Genomic DNA, 24,494 nt, shown 5'->3' with positions numbered 1-24,494 from the left:
CACTAGGCAACCAACCACAGGATTGAACTAATGGATTATTGGATAATTATGGATTCCCTAAATGAATCTTCTCTACAGTGAGATATGCGTTTCAAGAATTTAAGAACCACGGGCAAGGAAGCATGAACAAAGATGTACCACGAAGTATTACCTGTCAGAAATCTGAGTCAAGCCAAGTTTCCATCAATAGGCAAATTAATGAATACACTATGGGGTTATATACCAGTTTGAACTAATGAACTAGATCTATATGTCCTCAAAAGAATAATGGTGAGTAAAATAAGTTTCGGAAAGATTCATGCTGTGCGATGCCATTTAGATAACGTCTCAAACCACACAAAGCAACAACTACTAACATTTACAAATGTTTACTATATAACCAATAATATGCTGAAACATTACATAAGTCAAGTCAATCCACAGAACAATAAAGCATCTATAGATATTTTATTATCTCCATATTACACACAGGCAAAATGAGGCACAGAGAAGTTAAAGAACTTCCCCTGAGGTGACATAGCTAGTAAGAGCCAGATCTGGGGCACTTCCCTGGTGGTCCTGGCTAAGACCCCACATTCCCAATGCAGGGGCACGGGGTTCAATCCCTGGTCAGGGAACTAGATTCCATGCAACTAAGTGTTTGGATTCTGCAACGAAAGATTCCACATGCCACAATGAAGACTGAAGATCCTGTGTGCCGCGACTAAGACCCAGCGCGGCTAAATAATTTTTTTTTTAAAGTCAGATCTGGGATTTGAATCTAGGCCATCTGGCTCCAAAGACTGTACATTTAGCCCCCACACGTATGCCCTCTGTGTTATGTATTTTGTATACTGACACATACAAAAGCATAAATGTGGTAATATACAAGTGTGCACATACATACACACACCGATACATATGCAAATGGACATATTCATCAACCATGTTAGCGATGGCCTTTAGGAGGTTGAGAAGAGGGAATACCACAGGGAGGGGAATATAAGGACTTCAACTTAGTCTGTAAAGTTTTTAACATTCTAAGCAATATGACAAAATATTAACATTTGTTGATTCTAGGAAATAGCTACCACATTCTTGCTTTGTGCTTATCCATAGTTTTCTTTTCTTTTGCAAAATAATTCCTTTTCAAACTAATATTCTATGACTTTAAAGACCTGAGGCCCAGAGGAGTTAAGGGATATACCCAGGAGTCAGCAGTGAAAGAGCCAAGCTAGACCCTGGGTCCCTAGGCTCAGGGTCCCATGGGTGCTCTGCAACCCCATGTAGCCAGATGGTGTGTATGCGTTTATTTTCTCACAGGCTGTAAGCATGAGGGCTGAGCCAGCCTAGCTGATCAGAACATCTTGGCTTCACTTCATACACTGGCTTCATCCATGAAAAATTGTATTTAAATAAAATATTTGCACATCGAATCATATTCTCTCCACTGATTTACATCCTAATTTTCGATATCTATTCCCACAGAAAAGAATTTGGACCCAATATGTTAAAATAAACCCCAAGTAAGAATCACAGCATTCATCAAAAGGCACAGCAGTCAAGGCAGAGCTAATTCCCCTACAATGCTTTCTCAAGAAAGCCCTGGCCAAAAGGCCACAGAGTAAAGTGTAGCTTCATGGTTAATTCTAATTTTCTTGTGTGTTCTCTTCAGGCAGCCAAACAGATTACCAGGTAGTCCTCTCCAGATAGTCAGTAGAACCCTCCAAGTGAAGGAATTATTAAAAATTCTATTAAATGGAATTCATTAATTTACAAAATAACCATCTGTCCTGGGTGATTTAAAATACCTGCCAAAAGATATGTTGGCAAATTATTCTTCGGTGTCTCTTCTAAGAAGCGAGATCTCAATCATATTGCATTTACTTTGTCTTTCCCACCATCATGAGGTAGGGAAAAACAGCCACATGTCTGGGGCTAAGATACAAGCTCTGCATGTGTAGACTCCTGAATTTAACCCTATGTCACTATAGCTAATGTGAGTTACTGGAACTCTCTGGGTCTGTTTCCTCATTTCTATAATGGGCATGAAAACAATACATATATAGGAATGTCAGTGGAAAGATTAAAAGGCAAATGAATTTTGGGAATTGAGGTAATCCTTCCTTTAAAAAATTCAGGTCACACAACACTCATCCATCCTTATTAAGAGTTAAGTAAGTAGATAACTGCAAATACATACTCCTTGAGAGAAAATGAAATAGAAATCTTTTCCTGACTATAAATACATGAATTGTTTAAAGTTATCTAAACTTACTTTCTACTTATTTATTTGTTTATTATCTGTTTATCCTCAAGAGTCAGACTTTTTCTGATTTGCTCACTGCTGTATTCCTCGCGTTTGAAAGAATGCCTGATACACAGTTGCTGCTGTTGTTGCTGCTACTGTCTAGTTGTTAAGTCATTTCTGACTCTTGCAACCCTGTGGACTGTAGCCCACCAGGATTCTCTGTCCATGGGATTGCCCAGGCGAGAATACTGGAGTGGGTTGCCATTTCCTTCTCCAGGGGATCTTCCCAACCCAAGGAACAAACCTGTGTCTCAAAAAGGAGCGTGAGTGAGAAAATAAACTTTAGTGCAGATGTTAGAAATATGTAAATTTTGGAAATACAGAATTTATTTGCTCCATTTGATATCCATTTACTCACACAGCCATTGAATGATTTTCCAAAATATGCCAGTGCAGGTGTTAATTTGCCCCAGAGAGGAATTTGAAAACCCACCCCACTCCCACAGCTTACTTGAGGGGTTTTTTTTTTGGCAAGAGCAAAAATACCTGTCTTTGGGAGATGCTAGTATGTGAACTGAATCACTCCACTAACTGATTAAATGCAAAGTTATACTAAATCATTCCACTCAAAGTGAAGTTCACTTGTAGATGCTCCCAGAGGTAATTAGCAAACAGGCACATTCAATCAACAGAAAAAACAATTTAGACTTGGGCAATAGTGAGTGCAGGAAATGTAGAAGATCAGCATTAAACTAACCCTTTGGGTAACTTCATCTTACTCAAATTTTCTAAGTATTAAGAGCTATGGCTTAAACTTCAAGCACATCTTATAAAAATGATTACGCACAGGTAGTACTTCTACGAAACTGAAAACACATGGCTACTTCCTAACCATCTTTCGAGGTCTGGTTCAGGTACCATGTCCCCCAGGGAGCCTTCCCCAAGTGAGGCAGTAAGAGGAAATTTCTCTCTTCAACACACTTTATCCACACCCCACTACAAGCCTGTTCTCTTGTCCTCTGCATTAGAATGTCTGATGACATGCTGTGTTTGCCTTCTACAGAGTACACTCATTGCAGCCAGGATCTATGCTTATTCCTCTGTCTTCCAAAACATCTAGTTCAAAGCCTAGACTGCAAATAGGTCCTAAAAGCCTCAGTCTTTTCCTTAAAGTATCTCTCATCATCCTTTGTTCTTTCTTGTCACATAAAATAAGGTACTACTTTTTCTTTAGAAATTCTCCTAAAAGTAGAACTCCTACAAGGTAGCACTTTTCTGATAGAAGAAAAAAAAAAAAGAAACTAACACATTAAAGAACCTGTACTCATGCACATTCTAATTCACTTTTATAAATGAAACACCAATACACAGACACATCCCCCAACTACTCAACACTAAGATGCTGTCAGTCAGGAAGAAGTGCAATCTCAGACTCAATCAGAGCTTCTCTCAGTCCTACTCAAAGCAAAGCAAAGGTATTCCAGAATGATTTTTGAAACTCGGATGCTGGTATTCAGGATGTTTTTCAGCCTAGAGAAGATGGATGACAGTCTTACACACAGCCATTCATTCTCCCCGCCCCTAGCCCCAATCGTTATCTATTAAAATATGATTTGTTTCAGGTAAAAAGACAATAAAAATCTTACTCACTAAAGTCTTTGCATTCCACAAGGACAGCAGTGACAAAGATAACCTTAAAAAGCTGAGTAGTCACAAAATAAATCCTATGAGGCTTTGGAGCTGGTATGGGTAGGAGTGACTCCAGTTAACTGAGCTTTCTATTTAAATTTATAAATATTATTAAAAGGCTAGCATTGACATGAAGGTTTTCATTCCCTCAATACACATCAATTCAGAGTTGGTCTTAGGATAGTGAAATAGGAGAAGAAATAAAAATAAAGGAAGGAAAGAAGAATGAATTTTTTTAACTTTATATATTTCTTTTTTCTTTTGTTTTTGAATTTTATTGAAGTATGATTGATTTATAACATTATCTTGGTTTCTGGTACACAGTAGAGTGACCCAGTTATACACATATATATTCTTTTTCATATTCTTTTCCATTATTGTTTATTACAGGATATTGAATATAGTTCCCTATGCTATACAGCAGGACCTGATTGTTTATCCATTCTATATATAAGAGCTTTTGTTTTTCATTTCCTCAAGACAACCTGTCTCAGCCAGTGGGGAAATCCACCTCCACCTCATGGGAAAAGGAGTGGGTAACAGAGGGGAACGGAACAAACTGTGGTCCCAGGACAACCAGGGTGGTGCCCTCAGCTCCAGCCGCCACGTTTCCATGTCTCTGTGGCTCTGGCTTAACTCCTGCTTGGGCAGTATCAGCTACACTTTATATTCTTCAAAGTACTTTCTCATATATTATTATTGAATTTATATAATCAATCCCATTTTCAGATGAGGAAACTGAGGTTAGAAGACATTGAGACATATCCACTGATACCCCTAAGTACTGACTCAAGGTACATCCATTTACGAATGACAATACTTCCTTTATGCGTTAGTGAAGTAAAATAAATTCATACATAGAAAGTGCTGAGACCTAACCTGTCCTCTACACAAGCCTCTGCTTTTCCCACTATGCCAATTTACTTCTGCAGGTTAAAATTTGACATTCATAACACACAGGACAGATAATACACATAGGATAAGAAGACCAAAGTTATACCCTATTACTTACAAACGCAGGCATAACATTTAACAAGAGCTTCCCATGTACCAAGCACAGTTCTAATGCTCTATGTATATTAATACACTTCATCCTCACTATAATCATATATAGTAAGTACTGTTATTACCCCAGTTTATCCTTGAGCAAATGGAGATACTTTGAGGTTGAGAGCTTAAGTAGTTTGTTACTTACTATTACGTGTTAAACTTGAAAGATAGGACTTCTTGATTTGATCATATTAACTGAACTGTGGTGAAATACTAAAATCCCTGAGCCTCTCTAGACCTGCACTGTCCAATACAGCAACCCCAAGCCACATATGGCAACTGAGCACTTGAAATATGACTAGGGTGGTGGAGAAAATGAATTTTTAATTGTATGCAATTTGAATTAGTTTGAATTTAAATTTTAAATGAATATTCAATGAAACAGCAGACACACTGGACATCAGTCAATGAAGGACAGTGACCCTTAAGAGATGAAAAACAAAAGAGATGAGCCCTATAATTACCCAAGTTTACCGCTCTGAGTTTCCAAGCCATGTTACAGAGAGAAGAAATACAGGCAAAGCCCAGGAGTCTCCCTGAATTGAGATGAAGAAGCTGAGAGTGTGGGGAGACCGAGGCACCTAGATTTCACAGGACAGCATATATGAGAGACAAACGGCAGAGAGAAAAATATAGAACTCTCTCAACTGACCACTGATCAAAGCATGCATGTAAGAAAACCCCCAGGGACAGAGAAGAACCACCCGAAAGGCAACAGTGCCCAGCATACACATAAGGTGGAGAACAGTACCTATTCTCACTGCTCGAACTGGAAAACCCCACGGTTCATGGGAACTGGGAAGAGAACCCAGAAGGTCTTCCCTCAGTGATGGAAAAGAATTCATTCTAAACTATTCACTAGCACTGCTCTGAGTCATCTAGCAAATCTTAAAAGTAGGATCCATAACCTTCAAAATTATTGAAGGACTACACTGTACACCCAAAACTTACATAATATTGTACATCAACTCTCTCTCAGTCAAAAAAAAAAATGGATCCAAAAGAATAAAATCATTTTTTAATAACTGTGTCCTAGAACAAAACTCAAGAATAGTTATAAAAATGCAAAAAGATTTATCAAGTACTAAACAAGGCAAAATTCACAATGTCTGGCATTAATCAAAAATTACCTAGGATACAAGGAAACAGTAGTGAAGGGAAAAATTCATCAAAATCATCCCAGGACTGATACAAATATTAGAAAGGTATCAAGACTATTAAAATAGTTATGATAGCTGCATTCCATCTATTCAAAGAGTTGGATAAAGAATGGAAAATTTTTTGAAGAGTCAAACTGAACTTATGGAGATGAAATTTCAACACATGACATAAAAAAAAACAGAATGATACTAAGAGCAGCTGATACAAAAGAACAGTTCTTAAAGGCAGAGTAATAGAACTACCAAAAATGATACACAGAGAGAAAAGAGAGGAAGAACTTTTGAAATTAACAAAATATCAGTGAGCTATGGAACAACTTTAAACAGCTTAATATATACATAATTGGAGTCCCAAAAGTAAAGAGAAAGAAAGAGAAAACATATTTGAAGATATAAAGGTCATATTTTTTCTAAATGTGATGAATTTCAACACATCCCACACACAAGAAATATGAAGAAAATCGGACCAATGTACATCATTATCAAATTGCTTACAGTTAGTGATAAGAGAAAGTCTTAGAAGCAAGGGACACAGTTACATTACCTACAGAGGCATAAAGATAGAATGATGCCAGATTTCTCATTGGAAACAGCACAAATGAAAGGACAGTGGATGAACATCTAAAGCACTGAAAGAAATAAAACTGCCAACCCAAGATTCTACACCCAGCAGAAAGAGTTTTAAAAAATTAAGACTTCCTGGGACATACAAAACCTGAAAGAATTCATTACCTGCACTATAAGAAATGTTGAACAAAGTCCTTTAGGCAGGATAAAAATGAAACCAGATTGAAATAAGAATCCATCCAAGAGACTGAAGAACACAGGAAATAGTAACTAAATACATGAGTTAATATGGGATTGATTTTCTTATTATCTAAATATGTTCAAAAGATAATTGACTAATAAAAATAACAACAATGTAGTATGGAGTTTATAACATAAGGTAAAATGTAGAACAACAATAGTACAATGTCAGGGGAGGGAAGTATACTATCAAAATATTCTTATTATATACATTAAGTTGTATCACCTGAAGGTACACTGTCATCATTTAAAGATATATACCATGAACCCTAACACAATACTAAAATAATGAAACAAAGAGTGAACCAAGAAAAGAGATTAAAAAAGAAATCATAAAAAATTTTCAATTAATCTAAAAGAAGCCAGAAGGGGGGGGGGCGGAGAAACAGAATAGACAGGTAGAAAACAGATAACAAAAACATAGATTTAAGTATGACCATGTCAACAATCAGACTTTGCCTGTAGCTCAGTTGGTAAAGAATCTGCCTGCAATGCAGGAGACCCGAGTTCAATCCCTGGGTCAGGAATATCCCCTGGAGAAGGAAATGACAACCCACTCCAGTATTCTTGCCTGGGAAATCCCATGGACAGAGGAGCCTGGCGGGCTACAGTCCATTGGATCGCAAGAGTCAGACACGACTTAGCAACTAAACCACATGTCAATAATCACATTAATATAAATGGCCTAACTAACCTTGATGAACAGAGATTGACATACTGGTTTTAAAAAAAAAAGACCCTTCTATATATACTGGCTATAAGAAAAGCACTTTACATGTTATTACAAGTCTTGAAATAACTATGATAGGTGAAAGAATTTAGATCCTCCCAAAATGAGTATGAGTATGATTCTATTCAAATAAAATTTCTAGAAAATGCAAACTACTGTATATTGACATAAAGCAGATTAGTAGTTACCTGAGGGTACAGGTTGAAATATAGGAAGAAGGGATTATTTTAAAAGAGGAAATTTTGGGGGTGCTAGCTATGTTCATTATCTTGATTGTGATATAGTTTCACTGGTGTCTAGTCTAGTCTAAGTCGCTTCAGTCGTGTCCGACTCTGTGCGACCCCATAGACGGCAGCCCACCAGGCTCCGCCATCCCTGGGATTCTCCAGGCAAGAATACTGGAGTGGGTTGCCATTTCCTTCTCCAGTGCATGAAAGGGAAAAGTGAAAGTGAAGTCCTTCAGTCGTGTCCGACTCTTAGCGACCCCATGGACCGTAGCCTACTAGGCTCCTCCGTCCATGGGATTTTCCAGGCAAGAGTACTGGAGTGGGGTGCCATTGCCTTCTCCCTTCACTGGTGTAGTCATATATCAAAATTAACAAACTGTACAGTTTGAATATGCACAGCATAGTATAAGCCAATTACATCTTAACAAAGCTGTTAAATTTTTTAATGATACTTAAAATTATGTATGGAATAACTTGGCAAATCTACTGTATACTGTAACTATAAATTATAGATGAGATTTTTTACTTTGAAAAAATGTAAAATATCTCATTAATAATTTTTTGTATTGACCATATGTTGAAATGATAATATTTTTCATATGTTGGGTTAAATAAATGTATAGCTAAAATTAATTTCACTTGTTTTTTTAACATGTTTCATATGGCTACTACAAAAACTAAAATCAAAGATATGATTCACCTACTTATATTTCTGTTGGACAGTGATGCGCTAGAAAGAAGGACTTATCTGGAGTATTCTGGAAATATCCTATTGCTCATATCTCTGCCCAACAGTGAGTAGTCATCCTATGGTAGACAAAATTATATCCCTACCCTCAAAAGATCTCTACATCTTAATCCCCAAAACCTATAAATATATTACTTTACACAGCATAAGACTTTGCAAATGTGACAGAGTTATGAATCTTAAAATGAAGAAATTATCCTAGATTATCCAGGTGGGCCCAATATAGGGAAAAGGACCCACAAGAGTCCTTGTAAGAGGGGGAAAAAAGGAACAGAAGAGTCAGTACAAGAGAAGAAAACGTGACAGAAACAGAAAAAAAGAAATGTGAGACAGAAGCAGAGGTTGAAGTGATGTGCCCACAACTTAAGGAATGTAGCAGCTGCTGGAAGCTGGAAAAACAATAAACTGATTAGCCTATAGTGGCTATACAAGGATCACAGCTCTGCCAACACATTGAGTTTAGCCCTTTAAAGTCTGTTTTTTACTTCTGATTTCCAAACAATGTTGAAGGTGCAGCCTGGTTTCTCTTTGCTGCATACAGAAAAACGTGAGAGGAAAAAGAGAGATGAAGCAAAAAGCGGTTTAGCAAAAAGGAACCAGGACTGATGATATAGAAAATTCCCAGCCTATCCAGACTGAAAAGACAATAAAATTAGGAAATTCACTGTCAGGAAAGTCTGCTCTGGAAGGAAGCCAAGGATGTGGCCGAACCACTTTTTGCTACTACTTCTGAAAGATCAAAATGGTCAGAAATTCAGTCCAACCAGAGGGCACTTTGAAGAGATCAGAATTGTAATTCAGGGATCCCCTCAGCCATCCCAGAAGAAGTCATAAATATAACAGAGATGGAATTTCTTGGAAAGATCTGTAAAGGAGCTTTTTGTCTCATGGACAGGAAACCCTCCAGGTTTTTAAGAATGTTATACCAGAGAAACACTGCCACCTAGGACTGAAGGGAACAGAAAGAAGATGAAATGAAATAAGGCTGATGGACGCCCCAAATTCCATAGGCAAAGAAATAGGTTGATAAAACTATTCAGCTATAGGTGCTTCTTTGGTGGTCCAGTGGCTAACACTCCATGCTCCCAATCCTGAGGGCCCAGGTCTCAAACCCTGGTCACAGAACCAGATCTTGTATGCCACGACTGAGACCAGGTGCAGCCAAATATTTAAAAGTAAATTTTTAAAAAAACTATCAAACTACAAACATATGCTACTTTTCATGAAAAAGAATGATTCATAGAAACGAGTCATAAACTTAGAAGGCAGAGCCAAGGACCAGAGGATGACCCTCAGGCCCTAATACCCAATGGGGTTTGTCCTGCTGGATTTCAAATTTTCTTGGGACTGGTGACCTCTTTCTTCTTTCCACTTTTCCCTTTTGGACAGGAACTTCTATAACTGGAATCCTATAGCTGTCACACTATTATATTTTGGAAGCAGATTACTTTTTTCTAGTTTCACAGATCCACAGATAAAGAAAAATTTTGCTCCAAAACAGCAAATACTCAGAGTCCCACTCACATCTGATTTAGATTATTTAGACAGTGAGACTAGAAATTTTTCAACTGATGAGCGGATGAGATTTTAGAGTTTGAGCTGATGTCATAATGGATTAAGACTTTGTGAGATACTGGGATGGGGTTAATTGATTCTTCATATGGAGTAGACATGAATTTGGAGGGGCCAGTAGGCAGACATTGTGGTAAGCAGAATAACAGTTCCCTAAAAATGTCAATGTCCTGATTGCCAAAACATATGAAATATGTTACCTTACATGCCAAATGGACTTTACAGATTACAGATCCTGAGATGGAGAAATTACCTTGGATTATCCAGGTAATGCAATCACAAGGGCCCTTATTAGCAAAAGCCCTCCTCAGTCAAACTCCCATGATACAGTTATTCTTCCCACCAAAGAAGCTGAAAATCTCTCCCGGTTGTTGGAGCATGGCAGACATCCCAGAAGCAGAACACAAGTGAGAGAGAGGAGATCTAGCCTAGGGAATAAATAAATGAGTAAACAACTAGACTAGTGTATAAAGCAGGCAGCAAGCCTTTCAAAGAGCACATTGGACAGAGGAAATTTTAATGCAATTCAAAATGTTTCTTCATCACCTACTATGTACCATGCACAATACTTGGCCATAGGGATGTAGGGGTATTTAGATAGAAAGACTATTGCTTTCATGAAGTGTAGAGATGAGCCAGGCTTCCATAACAACTCTGTTGACAAAGTGTCAGCAACACCTCTCAAATCAAGAATGGGATGGTCTCGCAATAGTAAGTGAGGAGGTCTTGCACAATGCAAAAAGAAAACTAACCCAGTCTGTCTGCTCTTAAGCATGCCCAATCTATTTGCTTCACTGATTCCTAAGAGTGAGTGGAAATTAACATATCTGTAACCTTGTTATATATTATTATATAGGATCTGTAGATGTGCTGTATATGATTAACAAGACTAAAGTTCTCTGCACAGGATATATATGTCATCCCATAATGTTGGTTCAGTCATTCTAAAATAATCCTTTTGTTATCTTCACAAAAGAATTGGTTCAAAGAAGCCTGCCAGGCATTTTTGTATAGGAATATCCAGGCTGTCTGACTGCTATATCTGATCAGATCACTCCCCTGCTTCAACTCATCAAAGGCCCCCACTGATCTGAGAGTAAAGCAGAAAACTAGTAAAGGCACAGGTAATATTTGCAATAGTTAACAAGTACATGGCCTCCCACCTATCAGAATGGACACTGGCCATAAAGCATCAGTACACCAAGCCCAAGGACATCAGTTAAATGTCAGTTCTGCCTACAGGGCCCAGGGTGACCTAGTCCCTGCCTACCTCTCCAGCCGCTCACCACCTTTCAGCCATGCTAAATGTCTTTCTGTTGGTTTCCGCCTGAAGACCTTCATACATACCATTACTGCCCAGAATGTTCTGATACCCCACCTCTTCCTACACCAGGCTTTCTATTCATTTTCCACACGTCTGCTGACACATCACTTTTTCAGGGTAGCCTTTCCCTGACCACTACCATCCCCCCTCCCCCATTAAATCAGATCTCCCTGTATATTCTTACTGGGCAACCTAAACACCTCCCTCGTGATAAGTATAGCCATTGGAAGTCAATAATTATTTGTGTAATGACTGTTTCCCTCATGCTATTTATTTACCCTTATTAATAATCCTACTATTAGCATGGTGCCTGATACACAGTAGGGGTTCCATAATAACAGCTAGTACTTCCTGGGGCTTTACTATGTCATCAGGCACTGTTTGAACCACTCTAATGGGTTTGTTCCTCAATCACTGTAATAGTCCCATGATGCAGGTACTATTATTTCAGATGTGGACATAGGCAGAGTCAGGCTAAGGAATTGTCCAACGCCACAAAGTCAGTAAGTGATAGGGTTGGAATCTAATCCTAGGCAGTCAGGCTCCAGAGCCCAGGCTTTTAAGAAGTGCATTATGCTGACCTGATGAATGCTTGTTGAACAATTTAATGAATTGTAGTCAGATTTATAGCAGGCAGAACCAAGTAAGCTGTACCCCTAAGACAATGCAGCCATAAAATATCCTTTGAGTGCATGCTCCACTGATTAATGAGAGATGCAGATATAAGAATAGGAATAGATGCATTAATAGATATAGGTAAACATATGGACAACAGTAGAAAAAAATATCCTGTGAAAAAAATATGGCTGGTCAGTGGCTTTCAAGGACTTTACAAATTCATTCCACTTCAGATCCCCCAACAAAATCCCCTGGGAAATATATCACTGCCAAGCTAAATATTCCATCACCAGGACTACTACTGCCCCCCTTATACCCTCAGAACACCCCTCAAATATCTAAGCACCTTCAGCATCTCTGAACATTCCTCATGGCGATAATATAGGAGAAGTGGCAGAGATGACTGCCCAACAAATACACTCCAGAGGAACACGCCCCAGGCAGATCCCAAGTTCCTCCCCAAGTCCTGCCCCCATACAAAGGAGAGAGATGTCTTTACCTTGAAATAAAAATGCTTTGCTGGTGTTGTGCAGTCCAGACACCTGCGTGACCCCAAGGGTGGTGTTCACAAGGTCAAGCTCAGTGATGACATCCAACTGAAGGTCCGGATCCATCCCAAAGCCCACCACTGAAAAGGAACAGAGAGCCATCTTGTCTGAAAATGCAGATATCCTTGAAACTACATTAGAACAGAAGTGACGGAGGACAGGAGTGGCAGGGACTACAAAGAAGCCAGTGATGAGGGCGTGGAGATGCTCTTTTCCCAGATGGAAAAGGAAGGCAACTCTTTGCTCCATCATCCCACCGATATTGTGGTTTCCTTATCCCTTTCCCATCCCCACTACGTATTGATAATCCCTTATGCAAAACCCTCAGGGCCAAATATATTTCAGAACTCAGAATGGATCATCTGTTGGAAAGCTAACTTGGCCCATCTATTCATTTTATGTAACACCTTCAACAAAGTCTACATCAGCACCCCATAACCAAACATAGTATTTTGAGAGCAAAAATATGATGTTTCCTTCTAAAGTGGTACAAGTAAAAACTAGCCTTATATCAGTTTAAGTCAAGTTTTATCACCAAAGGAGTTCAGCTCAGGGTAGGCTTTGCTGTCAAGTAAGTTATACTTTGGATTTCTTTTTTCGATTTAGGGGCAATGGGTACAGGACTGTGGCCCCGATCTACCTGTTCAGACTGATGCAGTAGTGACATCTGACACCATCGTCACCAGGAAACCCCTCTGCAGGGCACTGTTAATCAGGCACCCACACGTGTAATAAAGAGGAAGGAAATGGGAAGCATACTGCCCCTGCTGGACAAGGGTGGCAGAGGGACTGGCCAGGAAAGGGAATCTCCAGAATGACAGATGTACATTTCAAGGGGATCACTGAAAAGTTAAGACTCCCTGACAACTCTTGTTGGAGAATTACAGGGTGCAGAGAAACGGGCCCTGAGCCTCCATCATCTAGTCTGCTAAAGGCAAATCCTTGAACCTGTCTCCCATCTACATGGTGTTCTGTAGAATGATTCACTCATGACTGCGAAGTGGCTTCTATTTATATATATTAATAAGGCTAGCAATCACTCCAAGGGATTCTGTTTAAGCCATTCCTAAAGGCTGTGTCTGTCTACACTTAGCATCTCAATAGTGCAATTCTGATTGCACAGTTGGAGACGTTTTAATCAGCAACAGCTGTCAACGATTGTCTGGTGGTAACGTAGTCACTGAAGCAAGATTTGGAGAGCTTGCACCCAATTTGTCCCAGAGAGACTGAGTGCGTTTCATCAGGACATCACACCCTGTGACAACCTCATCTGTCCTTCCGCCCTCACCCCCTTCCCCATAGACCTGCAGAAGGAAATCTACATGCCCCTCGCTCTTTTCCTGTTAGGAAAGAAGGACTGCTGCAGCAATCTAGGCTTCCGTTGACAGAAGGTGGCTCAGGGAAGGGTCTTGGGAGCCAAAGCCTGTCATCGCCAAGGTGGACAAAGGGTTAAGTGAAAAGCACAGTGCATAGAGCCACCTTCTCAGTTTTTGTCAGGCTTCCCCTTGTCCTCTAAACTGAAGGTTTAAGTCTTTCCCTTCCAAATGCAGCCAAATGCGAGACCAGTTTACCCAAAGACAACTCATCCACTCGGTCATTTATTCACCCATGTGTTCATTCAGTAGTTTTTCAACAAATGTGACAGAGTGTTTTCGTTGTAACAAACACACTGCACTGCAAGGCACTGGAGCTGGCCTCGCTGAGCACACATTCCTAGGGCAACAGGTGAAGAGAGGGCAAGAAAAGTGAGCAAATAGATAAATAAGATAATTTGAGATGGCGATGTGCTTGTGTTTGTGGTTAGTCGTGTCTGACTCTTTGCGACCGCATGGACTGTAGCCCGCCAGGCTCCTCTGTCCAAGGGGATTCTCCAGGCAAGAATACTGGAGTGGGTTGCCATGACCTCCTCCAAGGGATCTTCCCAACCTAGGAACTGAACCCAGGTCTCCCACATTGCAGGCGGATTCTTTACTGTCTGAGTAACCAAGGAAGCCCAAGATGGCAATAAATGCCACAAAGAAAATAATAGCTATGAGAAAATAAGAGTTATGAAATAGAAAGCAGCTTGCATGGAGGCTTTAAAAAGGATGGTAGAGGAAGGTTCCTCTGAGCAGAAACTTTAATGACTACAGGGGCTGGTGATCATTCCAGAAGGGAAGATCTGGGGTGGGGGGAAGCTTTCTATTTATTGAGAGAACAGCAAATTCAAACCAGAAACAAACTTGGCATGTTCAGGAAACACACAAAAGGCTGCTGTGGCCAGAGCAGAATGGGCCAGGGGGACAGTAGTAGAAAGCAGGGCCCCTGAGTTGGCACTGCCTTGTGAACTACAACAAGGAGAGAGAGAGAGTATTCTAACTGCAATGGGGCATCATTAGAAGTGAGGCTTCCCTGGCGGCTCAGTGGTAAAGAATCCAATACAGGAGGTGCAGGTTTGATCTCTGGGTCAGGAAGATCCCCTGGAGATGGAAATGGCAACTCACTCTAGTATTCTTGCCTAGGAAATCCCATGGACAGATGAGCCTGGTGGGCTACAGTCCATGGGATCACAAAAAGAGTCAGATACGACATGGCAACTAAACAACAACAATCATTAGAGGGCTTTCAGGTATGTGTTAAGGGGGAAAAAGTGAGATGTGCTCTGATTTACATCATGATCTCACTTGAGTCCATCCTACCTGCCTGACACAGACTCAGTTCACAAAGACTGATGACTGACCAACTACCTACTCTGTGCAAAGAAGACCCAAGCCAATGGGCATCTATCAGCCAACATCACCGCACTGGATGCCTCTCACTGAGACTGGTGATGCTTTTCTCCAAGCAAACTCAGATATCAGCAATTCAATGATCATCTTGGAAAGGCAGAAAAGCAACTAATATTTCAGTTTAACCTATAGCACTCTATACCTATATGACAGAGATTAAGAGTGATCTCAGAGGACCTCCACGCTGGTCTAGCTCTGGCCAGGAAGTTAGAAGGCAGTTTGGGGAATGTGCCCTTAGCTGGACACAAGACGAAGGAAGCATCCCTGTAGTCACAGTGTCTTGCACAAGGCCTCGTGTATGTCACACCCTGAATTTAGCACCCACAGAATTAACCAAAAAGCGGATGCATGATCACTGTTTTGGGTACAGTGATCTCAGACAATATGCATATCTGGGGAATACCATGAGAGGACTGGATGGAATTCAAGCCAAAGAAAGTGAAAGTTGCTCAGTCATGTACAACTCTTTGTGACCCCATGGACTACACAGTCCAGGGAATTCTCCAGGCCAGAATACTGGAGTGGGTAGCCTTTCCCTCCTCCAGGGGATCTTCCCAATCCACGGATCGAACCCAGGTCTCCCGCATTGCATGCAGATTCTTTACCAGCTGAGTTATCAGGGAAGCCCAAGAATGCTGGAGCAGGTAGCCTTTCCCTTCTCCAGTGGATCTTCCCAGCCCAGGAATCAAACCAGGATCTCCTGCATTGCAGGTGGATTCTTTACCAACTAAGCTATCAGGGAATCCTGATTCAAGCCAAAGAAAATTTTTAAAAGGGATATGGTTGACTGAATTATTGGCTTCAAATCTTTACCCCTCCCATATCCACACTTTTTGCTATTTGGCTTTGCAGATCCTTAGAGTAGAGTGGGAATAAACTTCCCCATCCCTTGACTTTGAGCCTGGTCAAGTAACTTGTTTGATTCATTAAGATGTAGTTACAAGAAAGAATAAAATCTGACTATATGTTGGATCTGTTTCTTTTATTTTAACCTTTGCTTTCTGTTGCTTTTTTTGAATAAAAGAATACTGTCTATACATAATGGCTTGCCTCAGGGAAGACTGTCCGTCTACCTGAATGCTAAACCAAAGTGCTTTTGTTCAGGGAAACATGCCCCTGTCCACCCAATGGCTGCAAGGGTGAATGGCTGCAAGAAAAAGGAAATTGACACATCCCCTTCCCAAGGCTGGTCATTTCAGGAGATATTTGCAAGATTAATGACGTTTTTACTTTACTTCCTCACCTCCTCCACTCTGTGTTCCGTGGAGCCCTGTACCAAGGTCACCGGATAAAAATCTCTGAAACTGATCATGCCCTGTAGCAACTATTGCCATGAGCCTCTGGATCTAAATCAGCCAGTTCCCTGACCCCATATTAGGTAACAAAACCACCCTATTACCCACCCTATAGCATCCTAACCAATCACCTAATGCCATCATTCAGGTAGGAATTTTCTGTTTTGAGGCTATAAAAATTGGCTACTAGCCCACAAAAGCAGTCAGTTGTCCCTTGAGCTGGCCCACTATTCTAACGGCATCTCCCACTATAATAGACTTTATTCTCCTCTCATTCTGTCTCACATCTGGAAATTCTTTCCCAACCTGCACAGCGACTACGACATGTTCTATAAAAGAAACTGGCATCCAGACCCTGATAAGATGGTTATTTTGAGACATTAGTCGGCCATCTTCTTGGTCTGCCAGCCTTCCAAGTAAAGCCATTATTGTTTGCCTCAACACCTCATCTCCCGATTTATTGGCCTGTCATGCAGTGAGCAGTGAGCCTGGACTCAGTAACAATATTAGCAACATGATACAAGCAGAGGCATGGATAAGCCTGTGTTGGCGGGGCCTGTTCTCTTCCGTCTCTGCATCATGACAAGAAGAACATGGCCAATTGGGCCACTAGTCCAAGGAGATTCAGACACATGGGACAGACATCTTACTTGGGTTTGGAATGATGACCAGCCAAGCCTGGCCCAGGTGAGCCAATAATCAAGCCAAGCAACAGACACATGAACGAAAATAAACACTATTTTGAGTTTCTGGTGGCTTATTAGGCATATTATTGTGAAAATAAGTGACCAATGCAGGACAAACTTGGAGCCCTGCAACTGGACAAGACTAAAAGTCACCAGGTTCTGTAGAACTGGCAGAACATCTCAATGGTGCCCTTGGATCCCCATCTCCACATGAGAACACAGCACCCTCAATCTGGAACACTCAACTAAGGACCACTTTCAGTCCTGGTCTCTTCCCCCTAATAACTTTGTGCCCTTGGAGGGGAAAAAAATTGCTTCACTTCTCAGAGCTTCATTTTCCTCAACTTTAAAATGGGGATGATAATACCAGCCTCCCGAGCTTTCCTGGTGGCTCAGCTCATAAAGAATCCGCCTGCAATGTGGGAGACCTGTGTTCGACCCCTAGGTTGGGAAGATCCCCTGGAGAAGGGAACAGCTAGCTTCTCCAGTATTCTGGCCTGGAGAATTCCATGGACTGTATCGGTCATGGGTCACAAACAGTCAGACACAACTGAGTGACTTTCACTTCACTTTCAATACCAGCCTCCCAGCCTCATGAGGTTTCAGTGATAACTGTATGCACACTCCTAGCACATATCAATAACTTCAGATATGTAGATTACACCACCCTTATGGCAGAAAGTAAAGAAGAACTAAAGAACCTCTTGATGAACGTGAAAGAGGAGAATGAAAAAGTTGGCTTAAAGCTCAACATTCAGAAAACTAAGATCGTGGCATCAGGTCCCATCACTTCATGGCAAATAGATGGGGAAACAGTGGAAACAGTGGCAGACTTAATTTTGGGGGGCTCCAAAGTCACTGCAGATTGTGATTGCAGCCATGAAATTAAAAGACGCTTACTCCTTGGAAGGAAAGTTATGACCAACCTAGACAGCATATTAAAAAGCAGAGACATTACTTTGCCAACAAAGTTCCATCTAGTCAAGGCTATGGTTTTTCCAGTAGTCATGTATGGATGTGAGAGTTGGACTATTAAGAAAGCTGAGCGCCAAAGAATTTATGCTTTTGAACTGTGGTGTTGGAGAAGACTCTTGAGAGTCCCTTGGACAGCAAGGAGATCCAACCAGTCTATCCTAAAGGAGATCAGTCCTGGATGTTCATTGGAAGGACAGAGGTTGAAGCTGAAACGCCAACACTTTGGCCACCTGATGCGAAGAGCTGACTCATTTGAAAAGACCCTGATGCTGGGAAAGATTGAGGGCAGGAGGAGAAGGGGACGACAGAGGATGAGATGGTTGGATGGCATCACTGACTCAATGGACATGAGTTTCAGTGAACCCCGGGAGCTGGTGATGGACAGGGAGGCCTGGCATGCTACAGTTCATGGAGTCTCAAAGAGTCGGACATGACTGAGCAACTGAACTGAACTGAGCACATATTTGGTGCCCAGCTGGGGCCTGCTGCATCTGTCTTTCATAGGACCAGCCCTCCAGACCATTCCAGCTCCCTGGTCTGCAACTTCACTGGACTCATACAAAAGGTACAGATGGCTGCCATTTTCCCAACCCCTCCACATGCTCCGATGACATAGAAGGGATTCTCACTATGACTGTGCTTTGTGAAATCCATATATTAAATCTATAGGGTTGGTCAAAAAGTATGTTCAGGTTTTTCTGCACCACCTTTTGGCAAAACCAGAACAAACTTTCTGGCCAACCCAATATACTGACCCCTTCCCCTAGAGCCCAAAAATCAAGGGGCTTCCCCGGTTTCAAGATAACTGTATTGCTCTTATTATAAAAACATCCCACAGAAACAGAACAAGAGAAATCAATTAGCCTTCCAGACACAATATTCTTTTCTCTAAGTGGTCCCCTTCGAGATGAAAATACCTCATGCCAATAGCAGGATGAGTAAAACTGCTTTGCCCACTGCCTAAGGAATCAGAAAATCTATTAATAAGGCAGCATTTGCATGGCTTCACCTGAACCTTATATAGTATGAGAGTGTTGGCTCCATAAAAATGTTTTTTTTATTTTAATGTTTCTGCTTCTCGTCCAAGCATGGAGCTCCTGCCCTTTCCAGGGAAATTCTATTATAAGTTTTTTACTTTGGTCATAACTGCTCTACAAATGGCTGAAGCTGGGTATTGGAATTAAGTAGGATAAAAAGAGCCTCTGGGGGGAAAAATATTTTTTAAAACCTGGAAGGCAGCATGTCAATGTCACAGAGGCAGTTGAGGTCTGGCTCTGAGATTCAGAATCTCCACCGTGATCTCCCAGGACACCTGCTGCTGCTGCTGGCCACTCTTCAGCCCAGCCCAGGGAGTACTCAGGTCCAAAACCCTCTCAATCCACCTCCAGGGTCCCAGACCTAAGCTCCCAAGCAAATCCTCCTGGATCTGACTCACTTCAACCCTAATCCAGCTCACCGTCCATGATGGCAGCTGTTTTCCCCAGCTCCACGCAGGACAAATCTCACTGGGGAGATGCTCCAAGATCTCATTTACCAGCAGGATTTCACAATCATTTGATCGGATTTGGGCCTCTGGACTCCTACAGAGTTTCTTAACACCCCAGAAGCATCCTCTGTGCCTGTTCCAGGTCAGCCAATATTTCACTTGATTACTGGAGGCCAGGGGCTTCTGTTCATAGCTTTATTATTCAACTCAGTTAATAACAGCCTGGGAGGTACTTTTAAAAGCTCTCCTTCCCAGCAGGTGGCAGCAAAAAGCATTCACTCAGCCCCAGGAGCTCCCTCTACCCACTGCCCTGGTGACCACAACAAACCGGAAAGCCATGGGGCAGTAATCATTGAGTTTTGTATTAGTCGCACTTCCAGGTCATTGGAGAAAACTCATGGACATGATGTGTTATTTCTGCTGTTACCGTGGCCTTCTGTGTGTGTACATGCGTGCTCAGTCACTCAGTTGTGTTCAACTCTTTGTGGCCCTATGGACTGCAGCCCACCAGACTCCTCTGTCCATGAGATTCTCCAGGCAAGAATACTGGAATGGGTTGCTATTACCTCCTCCAGAGGCAGATTCTCTACCACCAAGTCACCTGGAAAGCATCATAGCCTGTTAAATTTCCATTATTAGTGATGTACCTGGAAATCTCAGAATTTTTCCAGAAATAACCAGAACAACACCTCTCTTAACTCCACTTTACTCTTTAAAACAAGTTCTCTGAACAATGAGTAATTTAAGCAGCTTCCTGTGACACCTATCATTAGATCTTTTCATATGTAACTGCTACTACACTGCAGTGCTGCTTTAATTAAAATGTGCCTGATACCATCTATTCATTTCCATTAAAAGCAGTGATATCTGAGCAGCTCACTCAGTGAACCACCTGTTTATTTCATCTGGGGCTGTTAACAGCCCAGACAATTGTCTCACTTGACAAATAAACTTTCCAAGTGGCTGTTTGGATCCTGATAAATTAAGAGCCAGCCTTAGCTACCTCAGAGGATGGATGTGTGATGCAGGGATGATGGTTCCCAGGTAAAATCAAAGAGAAAACTGCTGATCATATCCCCCAAGTTTCAAGAAATTATAAGTAAAAGAACTGAGATATAATTCCCCCGTGTCTCTCAGATTCTTCTGATAATTTTTGTAGTAGAAATGTGTAGCCTCTTGGTACTCTTTGAACGAGTACCAAGGGGCACAGAAAACCCAAGCTCCCTAAGCAACTGCACAACCAATGGGCAAACCCTTCCATTCTTCCTTGCCTTTGGACAAGCCATGCCCTTTGTCTGGAATGCTTCCCCCACTCTGTCCACCTGGAAAACTCTCTAAAAATCCTTCAAGACACAACTTTCAAATGTCACCTCCTGATTAAAGCCTTCCCTGACCACCCACCACCCCTCCCCAGAATTCATTTCTACCATTTCTCCTCTATATCCTTAATACAGACTTCTATATTCCCATCTTTCTTCTCCCTACCCCGTTAAGCTGTGCAATAAAAACGCTTTTCAGTCTCTACCTAGATTCTCAGCTAAGCTGTAAGTTCTTGGAAGTCAAAGACCAAGTTGGTTCTTCTTTGCATAAGCAATCCTAGCACCCAGCAAGCCGCTCAACTCTTCAGTTGAATGAATGAATAAATATAGAAATGAAACTTCCCTACAACCAAATTTTTACACGATTTGAAGGGGCTCAATGTGGGGAAGGGGAAAAGATTTTGTTCTTAAAGAACCGCCACAAGCAACGCGCCCTGGACCCACAATCCACTTCTGGGGAAGGTACTTTTGGCTGAGTTTTCAAAGGAGTAATGAGAACAAAGGATGTGGGCATACTCCGCAGTGATGTGCACTTGAGAAAATTAAATGACCGACACCCCTCCCCCCTCCCTCCGCCTAGTTTATCTCTCTTTCGTTCCTCTGTAGGATGCTCACCAGCACCAGATTCTCCACTAGCAGGGCTGGTCGCCCACGCTCTGCACTGTCCTCACTGCTCTGATCTTCACGGGGGCAAGCTTTTTCTCGCGTGCTCTTGGCTTTAAAAGACTAACCCATCTAGATGGGCCAGAACTTAAGAAGCGCTTATTCTAGGCTGGACCGAGTCATGGCATCTTGGCAGGCTGGAGAGCTCTCGGGTGGAGACTGAAAACGGATGGGGATTCTTTTTATCCCTGGAGAAGTCCACATCCGCCGCTCTTTCATTAAGCAAAGGAAAAGCTGCCGCCTGCTCGGTCCTGGGGAAGATGGAAAGGACCAGCAGGAAGCTCCTAGACGCCCAACTCTTGAATCCTCAGGCCGGCTGCTAACAGCCCAGGAGGGACGCCTGGGGAGCGAAAGGAGGGAACTTTTGAGCCCACCCAGGCCGGGCACCCATTCCCAGCCCTCTACCGATAAACTTGCTGCCTAGCGTGGGCAGGAGGCTATGCCTCTAGAGAGGAGAAATGAGAGTGATAAAAGAGGAAAAAAGCAGTGAGGATGACTACATATCAACTCTGGGGTGCGAAGTCGGCCGCACGTTAGGAGGGTAGCTAGCATAGGAATAAAAACTCGCTACGCCCCACCCGCAGTGGAGAGACCTATTTTTGCCAATTTCCTCTTCCAATCCACCGCCACCTTCCCCAGTCTACTAATACTCCCCCAGAGAAAGCGGCTGAGAGTGGGTCTTCAAACCCCCAGGGGACATGGGGGCTGAGGGCTGAGAGGAGGAGATGCGCTTAAGTTCCTCACAACTGCTTCTCTGGAGGCAGAACGAAGTGGGGACTTCAGAAAATTACGCCTGTTTTCCTGACCTCCCCTCCACGACCCCAACATTCAGCTACAGTCTGCTAAAACTGGTTTGGAGCTTGAGAGCATCTCCCTGGGATTGCCCCCACAGCTCCAATTCCCTCGAATTTGTCCTGCCCTCTGGGGGAGAAAGGGGATGGCAAGAAAAACTACTTCAGGAGTTCCCCGGGGGAGAGGCAGGAGGGGACAAGAAAAGGGATCGCGGAATCCCAGCCTCGCCAGCAGCTCTCACCCCGCGCCGCGCCCGCCCGCGCCCCAGCAGCGCCCGCCGGCCGGCCGGAAGCGCTCCCTCTGCGGGTGCGCCTCCCTGCCGCCGCCCCTGCCCCGGCCAGCAGGGCGCAGGGACCGCGGTTTCCTCGCACCTGTCAAGTTCACGGGGGTGGGGTTCCCGGGCCCGCCCGACTATGTGGGTTTCTACCAGGAAGCCAGTCTCTAGCAGCTGGAGGGTGCGCCTGAACGGCCGCGCCCCTCACCCCTGTGCCCGCCAGGCCGCGTCCTCCGGGCAGAGGGCACTCCTCGGGGGCGTCTTCCACCGGTCTGTAAGTCCCACTTCGCCCCCTTTCACCTGGAGCAGAGCAGAGAAATTCGAGGGACCCATCCACGCCCTTCCCCGGACCGGCGCGGAGCTCTGCTCCAGGTCCTCCCCACGCCGAGGTGGGCGCTGGGCACAGCGGCTGGGCTCGCCCGTTTCCCCGCATCCCTCCGACAGCCCTAGCCGTGCTTACCTGTCCTGGCGGTGCACACACAGAAGCACACAACTAAAATCACATCCCTAGGCATCGTTCCCAAGGGTCCCGGCCAAACCGGGCGCGCGGAAGCCAGGAAGAAACAAATGCGCCTGGATGCCGAGACGCGCCGGGCTCGGAGCCGCCAAACTTGCTGGCGGGCGGCGAGGGTGGCTCTGCTGCGCCGGGTGCTGCTCAGGGATCTCGCCCGGGAAGGCGGCCCCGGCCGCCCCGCCCCCAGCCCGCCCCCACCGCGGGCGGCGGCTCCCGGCCCGGACCCCGGCCCCCGCTGCGGCGGCGCTCGCGTCGGCGCTGGGGCGGGAACGCGGGGCTTGGCCACTCCGGCAGGTTGCGCCTGGCGCTGGCAACGGCTCCTCCTCCGCGGCGAGGACCCGGGCGATCGGCGCAGCAGCCGCTATCACTAGGAGCACTGGAGCTGGAGTCCCGGGACCCGGGACCCGGGGGCCAAAAGGGAGGAGCGGGAGGCGCAGGGCACCCCCACCCCTTCCCTGGGCTTCACGCTCTCCAGCCCAGACGAGCCGGCGGAGCCGCTGCCGCGGGCTCTGCCTCGCCGCCGCGGTGGGGGCTGACGAAGTTGCCACAGTTCATCTTGGTCGAGACGAAGAACCCCGAACCCTTGCGGGTGGCTTCCCCCCCGCCCCGCCTCCCCGCCACCTGGAGAACCCCAACCCAGACGGAGTCAACTAGCGCGCTCAGCTCCTCCCCGGAGGACAGTTACTCCCGATTTGCTTAGGTGACTGGTTGGGGAGGGGCGAGGAGGGGGATGATGGCTGAGTTCCGTCTCACCACCTGTACCTCCGGTCTCCTCTCTCTGCTGGGTCCCTCTGATTGGGGACCCGCTTTGGGGGTTCAGGGAGAGGACGCTAAGGCCGGGGGGCCCAGAAAAAGTGTCCCTGAGCCCGAGCGAAGCACGGTGGGGATTTGGGGAGTTGTATTTGCAAGCCTTCCGGTTCTGCAGGGCAGATGCTGCCACTTAGGGGAAATTCCTAACCATTTTTTTTTTTTTCCTTGAGTGAGTTTCTTGATGGTTTTGTCAAAAACTCGACTACTCT

At 43.7% G+C, this 24,494-nt stretch overlaps 1 protein-coding gene across 3 annotated transcripts in view; it reads right to left on the bottom strand.

Moving 5' to 3' along the window:
- Positions 1-24,132, bottom strand: part of NELL1 (neural EGFL like 1) — a 987,615-nt gene extending 963,483 nt beyond the window's left edge. The window contains exons 1-2 of one of the 3 annotated variants that reach the window (XM_081533742.1): positions 23,422-24,132; positions 12,655-12,783 (exon numbers count right to left, since the gene is read on the bottom strand). In XM_081533742.1, the coding sequence (XP_081389868.1) occupies positions 12,655-12,783; positions 23,422-23,476 (184 nt within the window). In that variant the 5' untranslated portion in view covers positions 23,477-24,132. The remainder of the gene's footprint in view (positions 1-12,654; positions 12,784-23,421) is intronic. The other 2 variants (XM_081533741.1, XM_081533740.1) reach the window with 2 other exon arrangements.
- Between the last annotated feature and the right edge of the window lie 362 nt (positions 24,133-24,494).

The sequence above is a fragment of the Giraffa tippelskirchi genome, chromosome 10 (genome assembly GCF_054371585.1).
Source record: "Giraffa tippelskirchi isolate mGirTip1 chromosome 10, T2T-mGirTip1v1.2.pri, whole genome shotgun sequence".
Lineage (NCBI taxonomy): Eukaryota > Metazoa > Chordata > Mammalia > Artiodactyla > Giraffidae > Giraffa > Giraffa tippelskirchi.
The sequence above is the reverse complement of the archived record's forward strand: the minus strand, read 5'-3'. Positions and strand labels throughout refer to the sequence as shown.